This window comes from Dermacentor silvarum, chromosome 8 (genome assembly GCF_013339745.2).
Source record: "Dermacentor silvarum isolate Dsil-2018 chromosome 8, BIME_Dsil_1.4, whole genome shotgun sequence".
NCBI lineage: Eukaryota > Metazoa > Arthropoda > Arachnida > Ixodida > Ixodidae > Dermacentor > Dermacentor silvarum.
In genome coordinates, this window is record NC_051161.1 from 29,167,121 (window position 1) to 29,175,628 (window position 8,508).

Sequence of the window (8,508 nt, forward strand, 5' to 3'; positions counted from 1 at the left end):
GCATGAATGCTTATTGTTGTGTATTTACATCCAAAAAACTTGGGAGACACTTCATGTATCAACAGCCATCTCTGTGTCTTGATTGGCAGCAGCTCTTGCTGTGGCTTTCCTGGCAGCCCTAGCTGCCTTCTTTTCTTCAGGTGTCTTCTTGAGGCCTTTGAGCTTCCTAGTCTGCAATTTGCCAAAGTCTTGCTTTTCCATGTGAATACGTCCCATTGTGGCACCCAGCGCAGTCTTCTCGATGTTCTTCTTCTTCTTGACCTGCACAAAGTCAGTTGTCGAGTAATTTGATCACTAGCGGGCAGTTTTATGAACCTAAGCTAAACGTAGGATCTGAAATTATGTTTGCAACAGTTGTCGCATTCCACTTGTGCATGCCTACACAAGATAGAACGTACTTCATTACTGCACTGCACTATGAAGTTTAAATTACACTGTGGGTAGCACACCACACATTTAACCACGTGAGAGACTGCGTAAGACTCGTGCACATCACTAGCAGCTCCTGGTAAGAAATTTTCATCAAGATCCCGGTATAGGGCATAGGAACAGCACAAAAAACAACGGACAGGGGCAAGAATGCCATGCAGTGCTTGTATGGAGTCTTTTTTGTCTCCGTTCTCATTTATTGCACTGTTCCCACGCCTTCTAAGATGGACCAACTAGCCAAACGTTACAACCTTTTGCAATTTCGTTACAGCAGCAAAGAAATAAGAAAATTTTTGAAGAGCTCTCTACCTTGTTCTGCTTGGGCTGTTTTCTCGCCGTCTTGAACAAGTCATCAGATGCAATCTTAGTTCGTCTGAGGGTTAAGTCTGCATGAGGGCCAATTTCCTCTAGTTCCACACGAGGAGTCTTGGTTCCAGACTTCTTCAACAGCACCCTGCACGCAGTAATGAATGTATATTAGTCTCTATACACTTGGACTGAAGGACTGGCCTGTGAACAAAACATAGCATTATAAAAAATTCTAGGTGTACACTGCATCACAAACTAAGTGTAAGTATGATTGTAAAATTTGTATTAAAGCACATTTACTCCTACCCGTTTCTAATATCAGTGTGAACGAAGATAATGTGAGCAGAGAATTGTGATTCTAGGAACATCGGAACCAACAACTATGTGGGGCCTACAACATGGTCACCACACACACAGCGGACTTGGTGACTTGATGGCAAGCTGTTGTAGCTGCAGTGGTCCTCACAATGCTATTGGAATGTGAGGGACCCCACTGGCCGCTATTGCATCACAGGCATTGTTTTACTAAAACCAAAAGTGATGTTTTCACTTCCAATAAGGCTAAATGGGCAAAGCATCGTACTTTTGATTTGTAGAGAAAGTGCTTGCCCTAAAGCAGCAGCCACCAAACTTTCTTATCTTGCATCGAAGTCAGTCTTGCAACTCGCAGGAAAGCAAGCCCTAAATCTAGCTGGCTCTGTGGACATCACTATGACATTTGCGTTACAATATATGGCCAATTGACCCTGGTTGGGACCCAATTAATTTCAGATTTGCCAAAGCTTTTTGAGCACTAGCTTCCATGCAAGGTGTGATAGCCAAGCCTGGTTAATTCTGATTTCACAGGACTGAGAAAGATATCCGAGTTAACTGAAAGTCAAATTACAGCACTGAATGGACCATGAAAACAAATAGTATTTACTACTTCAACATGATTTTATTTACTAATAAAATTTGCAACCTTCATTTCTATTTTTGCACAAAATCAGTGCAGAAGCTCCATTTTGATCATCCTGTGACTGATAAGTGCTCACAGTGACGAGAGCTTTGCGGCTTTTTTTGCAGTGCAGTGGTGGTGCGAGATGCAGGTCTTCATATGTGTAGACATGCTTGTCAGAACCATGTACACATCATGATTATTTTATTGTCAATGAGCTCGCTGGCAACAAACCATCAAGTTTGATGCCACATTAAAATCACTTTTCATTCCAGATGGTTTCCATCGTGTTTGCGACCATTGCATGTCTTGCTCTGAATTAAAACGAAACCAGTGCTCACTGCAACCACTACAGATGAATTCGTAGTCTATATCGTCACTGCCACAGATGACACACAACCGATGCGATGCCGTGTGTGGTGCTGAACCTCTACGCGAAGAAAAGGCACGAAGCGTGCCTGTCGCTCCCATATGGTTCCAGCTAGTTCCAGCTGATGACCACAGTAATGCAGACTCCACCGCTTTGTTTTAGTTGTACATTAGCGATGCTTCTGCTCCATAGCTTCGCATGCGCAGCACTCGGTGCGCTCCAGGGCTGGTCTGAATCAATCAGTGTGCAGCCAAATATGTTTGAATTAATGAGAGTTTGATGCCATTAAACAATGCATATGTTTATACTTGCAGAGACCAGAGGGTGAGTCTGAATTTTCTATTTTGAGAATTAATGAGCATCACATTATCGAAATTTCACTGTCCGTGGAAGTGCTGTGGTGCCTCGTGACAATGCTGGAGCATAGAGCCACCATTTCTTTAGGGACGGAGTCTCAACCAGGCTCCAGTATCTTACTCGGGAGTAGAGCCTAAATTGTATCGGGGAGGTGGCAAATAGTGGCAATAAGGCCCCAGCTGATCACTCTTGAGCAGCACTCATCTGCCATGGACCATCTATGGAAACACTGCCTGATGTGAGTTGCCATACTAGTGGCAGGTGAATTCATCTGATAACAGTGATGTTCCTACAACCTCCATGTTGCCTATGTGGAGCTTGCAGCAAATTTCGCCGCCACGTGAATGCTGCTTCAGTAGACTTCCTCATGTAAGGATCCCTTTCCACCAACTCTATTTATTTCTTACCATCTCCATCAACCAATGGTTGCTCCTGGCTAAACCTTTATGTGAGCCGATGACAAAGGGCAAAAAAAAGAAAAGGAAATTTAGATAATAGTTATGAAACACATCCTCCTACCAACTAGACCGGCAACATCAAAAGCCAAACCATCTTACTTATAGCTTCTCAATGTTATCTTGTTCTCCGCTGCCGTGAACATGATAACGTGCTCAAGTCCTTGTAGACTTATAGCCTCTGCTGTTTCACCTCGGAAGAAATCTGGAATGGGTGTAAACAAGAACATGTTTGTCAAACCTCAGATAACAGGCTCTCTCAGCAGCACCAAATTTTTCTGTATAGCTGTACACCACAAGGCCAATAGGAAGGAAAACTGCTGCACATAAGACGAAACAAATACCTGTGTTTGGTGTGACAAGTGCAGATAACAGTAGGGCACAATAATGGTGTGTGTGCAGTGAGTCGTATAGGGCAGCTTTGAGATTACAGGACATTACACTGACATATTTCATACAAATTAGGACATAAAGATAACTTGTGCTCATGCTACAGTGAACCCCTTACATTAAGCCAATCAGGACCAAGCTTAATGCTTATGTATAACACATTACGACAAATGACGCTCCAAAATTTTACTTCATTGTCGCCATGCTGAAGAAAATGTTCATTAGGCTGTCTGCAAGTATAAATATATTGACCAGTGATTAGATCTGCTGATCCATACCAGTACATGTAAGGGTCATAAAAGTGCATGGAACAGGTAAGTGCCCATTACTCTGAACCAAATACAGTAGAACCTCGATACGATCTTCACGGGAACTGGAAAATAAAGCGTATCATTGGAAAATTGTATCATCTAGCGTATTATCCAACCAAATCGTATTATCGGGGGGGAAAAAAAAGTATAGTCCCGGAAAACGTATTACACAGAATTGTATCAACAAGGTATGTCCCCAATAAATCTCTCTGTGTTGTGTGTTTACTGGCATGACATTTTTTACTTTTTTTTCTAGTGTGTCTAAGTCTAGGACTTTCATTTAATGCAAAAAATGACAATTGGAGAGGTCACATCAGTAATGCTTTATTAAAATAATCTATATAAGCCAAAACTTGTTCTAATGGGCACACTTGTAGCCTGTAATAGCACCACAGTGGTTGATGGACATCTAGGTTCATGTTATAGGTACATCTAAAACATGATTCCTCATGAAATAAGCTAGAATTCTTCCTGATGCTACACTCAAGAATAAAAACATAATTGAGGAACATGCTATCTAATATGACATGTGGCTTCTAAAATACAGAATGAGCATCTTATCCTCGCTAAGATTATTGCAGTATATTTGCTTAGATTTAGCAATATAACTTTGTCAACCCACAGGTAATCAAACGAAATGAAAAAGACTGCTTTGGAATAGCTGTACAGCACATATGCCACACAATGTAACACAGGTGGCACAATGTAACCCAGCCTTGCCAGCATCACGTTTGCTCTGCATTATGCAATTGCATGCACAGGTGTCATAACCACAGGAAGAGGTATGCTAACTCCAGTTACTACCAAGGCCTCAATAAGCAGCCAAGCTTTCTAGAAATCAGCAAAAAAGCTTCAACAACATGCAAAGTAAGAATGCAGAATTGAGTAGTTTTTACTGCAACAGCAGTTAAAATCTAGTAACAGGGTTCCCTTCATCTGTCAGTAGCGTTGGCACATGTATTATCATGCCGAGGCACACGCATAATTTAATAAGTGTACAATACTGATACCACATGGAACATTTTACTGAGACAGCAGTTTAGAACTTCAGATAGGGTTAGCTCCATCCACATAAATTACCACAGTATGTGTCAATTGTGCTGCTGCCGTTGTCACTTCACCATGTGAAAGAGTCTGCACAGAGTTGCAAAATACTTTACACAACATTGCAGGAACTAGAGAAGTAACTGTTTGTTGTTTAATAACTGCAGACAAATGGCAAGGTAGGGGAAACTCAGAGCACAAAGAAAAAATCAGCAGGCTTTATCGATTCCTCCAGCTCAACGCATCTATTGCGAAGTAACTGCTGTCACAATTAACATGCTTAGAGCTGCAGGAATTGATGATGAAGTCAGCTGACATTTTTCTTCATGCTCTTTAAATAATTAGCTTAATTAGGAACCATCAACACTGAGTTAGCGACACCATGCTTCACAAACTGATGCGCTGAAGAGCTCACAACCATACATGACAAACATGGTATCAAAGTACTCCATATCAGCAAGCAGGAGTCACGCCAGCAGAACATAGAAATGCACAGTCACATCATTAGATTTCTGGTAGCAGTAATGGTAGCATAGTAATTTATGCTAACACACTCTACAATAGCAGGGTCCATGCGACTATGCGCACCAGAAGGTGTGGTCCAGACGTCAACTTGTCAAGTAATTTTGCTGAATTTAAGTGACGTAGTGGCTTGCATGTCAGTACACCAGCATCATGATTGTACAGTTATTCAAAAAAGTTCACAGACTGCGGAATCTGAAAAAAGTTGCAATTACCTGCAGCCTTGGAACATAGTCAGGTATTCAGATTTCTAGCCTCTACAAGTATACATGAGTTCTGCTGGCTATGGTCACAAACTGCTTGTAAATGCAATATTTTCTTAAATCACGTGGTCCATAAATTTTTGCAGTTAACTGTACATGACCACACTGCACTTCGTTATCATTAGTATGTTGCATCCGAGTGCACTTACGTCGCTGAACCACAATTTTTCATTTTTGCAAGAGCAGTTCGTAGCGAAAAGACAGTGAAAATGAGAAGTACATACCTATGAAGAAGTTCTTCAATCGTTCAAGATCCTTGTTTTGTTCGAACTGTTCACCAGCAAAAATCAGCATGGGCTTTGTGCCTACAGGCACTTTTGGAATCTGGAAAAAAGTAAGAAAACTAAGATAATGCTTCACGTAAAACAGAAAATGCACAATGCTATAAAATGATTGGATAAGGTTGTTAATCAATTGTCCCAACTGTCAAATCGAATTAAGCAAGCATGATCATGTGAAACCTGATTTTCACTCCTTACTATATGCACAAAAGAAAATTTCAATGACCAGCTTTCAAACATTCTAATACTACTAGAAAAATGTCTTCCTGAAATGAGCTGCAAGAATTGTGGCTATATTCTATACAATCTATATGGATAAACTGGAGCACCTGTAACCCCAGTGGATACCAGTGACCACTACCCAAAGAGACTGCTACATATGGACACCATAATAAAAAAGAACAGAAAATGTATGTTTGTAGGGTGCTCATAATAAGATGCAGGATGTTAATGTGAGCTGCTCAGATTTCCTATAACATGACAAATTTTACACAGGTAATAAGTTTCCTGCCAGACTAACCGACGAAAAAGTGTGGATCTACAGAGTTCACTTGGACAGCAAACATACAGCCCTTCATCGCCAAATGAGCTGTACGAGAAAAAATACCTGTGCTGCAAACAACATAACCGAGGAATGCATCAAAAGATGACCACCACTGTTGCAGTTACTGCCCCACGTAGCTCTCGCTCATTTTTTTTTGCACCAGTGTCCATTTCAACAGTCATTAACTAGCGCAGGTATTAGCCTGTATGAAATGAAAAGGCTTTTCTAGCAAACATTTATGCACCTTGACTTCTAACTTCTGTATAATGCATAAATAGTGGCATGCATGAGGCATGAAGACAAGACTTTGACCGACTGTGCGCTGACCTTTTCTTATGCTGTGCATCTATCACCACAACTGCCAGCCTAAGTAAAGATCCTGCAGACACAACACCAAAAGAGAGGAAGGAGAAAATAGCATGTATTCTCTTTTTATTAGTTCGTTTTAAGCATACACCTTTCGGGGGATTCATATGCACTTTATTAACAATAATTTGCCTTTACACGCAGCACACAAGCAGCAGCAAACGTGGATCAGCAGAGAATGAGAAGCAACACACTGTTTTCAGATCACAGTGACTTTTCCAGTGACCTTGCTGTTGCCAATTTCACCCAGCTTCGCAAATTGTTTACTCAAATTAGATACCTATCTGGTTTCCTTTCATATTCACAGAAAGAAGACTCTGCTGATCGGTCAGAGCAAAACTTTCTCACGAACATAATTTACCTTTCCTAAAACATGAAGAAACATTAGTAAAATCTTAGAATAAGCTTGAATTTGTAAAAGTTACAGAAAATTCGGGACAGTTCTCATGTAGTTTTTTTTTTTTTTTTCAGCAGATTAATGTTTCCGTCAGCTAGCCCTATGGAGCCTATATTATGCACTGCTGAGGCTTGACAGTTTGCTTTAACGACCTTAAGGCAGCAGGCACATTTATGTATCAGGAACATGAAGACAGATACACTGGTTCACATTTGGTTCACAAAGCCAAGTACATTGTGAAAGCGTGTATTGTTTGGTCAGAAAAGCAGAGACATGCAAGAAAATGATCACCTTGAAGTCCTCCAGTGCTTTAAACTCTTCCATTCCGAGTTCAAACATATCCAGAAGGTGTCCATCGTACGTCCGGCCGACAACCAAGTTGTTGGGCCGCTTTTTCGAGTGTGTTCCAAGCACAAAATGCGATGCATCATTTTTCTGTGTCATGAATTCCTGAAAGTTAATCAGATCAGCTATTTAACAAACACCAGGCTTTCTGACAAGAAAGGAAATAGAACACGAATAGGAATGACTTACAAGCGCTGTCTGATCTTCGAATGGCTTCATTTCATTTTTCCTGAAAGGCAACAGTTTGTTAGATGGCAAGGTGCAGTGCGACCACGGTACGTACAAGGTCGACCACGGAGCAAGGTGCAGCAAAGTTGCAGTGTGACCACGGTACTTACTTGTTAAAGAATACTGAATGAGGTCTTTTTAGAGAACACTGGAAGTGAAAACGACAGTTAGTTAAACGGTGTAACTGAAGAAACATATTTAAGGTCGCGCTTACTATATTCCTCATGGCTTTCAACACTGTGTTGTTGGCGTTGGACCCTCGGATGAATATCGCACTCTTCGTGTTTTCAACTAGCTTTGACGCACGGTTTTCCAGAAAACGCTTTCCTCTTTGCGTTTTAGGTTTTCTGAAAAGCAATAACGTCACATTATAAGATGAATGACACGGAGCAGATGTTGCATTTACATCAGAAATAGCACGGCAACTACACTGGCAAGCACTTGTCAGGGAGCCATCGCTTCCGGGCAATTTCTCTGCACCAATTACTGCTTGCGAATGGTTCAATATGAATAAATCACCAGTAAGGAGCGTCCAGAAAAACGAACTACGTACACAACGCCGGGTATTCCTGCCATTTTAGCCATTGATCAGGCACAGAACGCACACACAGCACGCACACGTGCACAAATGCAAAACACAACGCACTCCTCTATTGGATCGTACTGGCTTGGATTGGATTGGACTAAAACTCTAGCCACTCTAGCCGTGTAGTTGTAAAATAGCCATGGATGCATGGATGCATGGATGTAACAGATAATTTTTTTTTATTATTATAGCAAGTTCAATTAACTTTATACTGACAAATTTTTGCGTGTAATACTAGACTATAATTGTTGAGCCTTACGAATTTTTTTTTTTTACAACTATGGTTCTGGTTTCGGTATGGTAAAATTTAGTAAAACTTTTGGGTTTTACGTGACGTAACTAGGATCTGCTTATGAGGCACTCCGTAGTGGAGG

The 8,508-nt window shown here is 41.0% G+C and overlaps 1 protein-coding gene across 1 annotated transcript; it reads right to left on the reverse strand.

The window, feature by feature from the left end:
• Nucleotides 1-5: 5 nt before the first annotated feature.
• Nucleotides 6-8,216, reverse strand: LOC119460938 (ribosome production factor 2 homolog). Its single transcript, XM_037722081.2, has 9 exons — nt 8,102-8,216; nt 7,763-7,895; nt 7,659-7,696; nt 7,510-7,549; nt 7,267-7,425; nt 5,612-5,711; nt 2,960-3,062; nt 739-883; nt 6-261 (listed from the first exon to the last, which is right to left on the reverse strand). The coding sequence occupies exons 1-9, from the start codon at nt 8,131-8,133 to the stop codon at nt 52-54; spliced, it is 960 nt and encodes a 319-aa protein (XP_037578009.1). The 5' UTR covers nt 8,134-8,216; the 3' UTR covers nt 6-51.
• Between the last annotated feature and the right edge of the window lie 292 nt (nt 8,217-8,508).

Coding starts and splice junctions, on each gene's coding strand:
- LOC119460938 (XM_037722081.2), bottom strand. CDS start 8,133: ATGGCTAAAATGGCAGGAATACCCGGCGTTGT. Junction 3,063..5,611: donor ATTGAAGAACTTCTTCATAG/GTATGTACTTCT, acceptor CACCCATTCCAG/ATTTCTTCCGAGGTGAAACA. Junction 884..2,959: donor ATAACATTGAGAAGCTATAA/GTAAGATGGTTT, acceptor TACTGCGTGCAG/GGTGCTGTTGAAGAAGTCTG.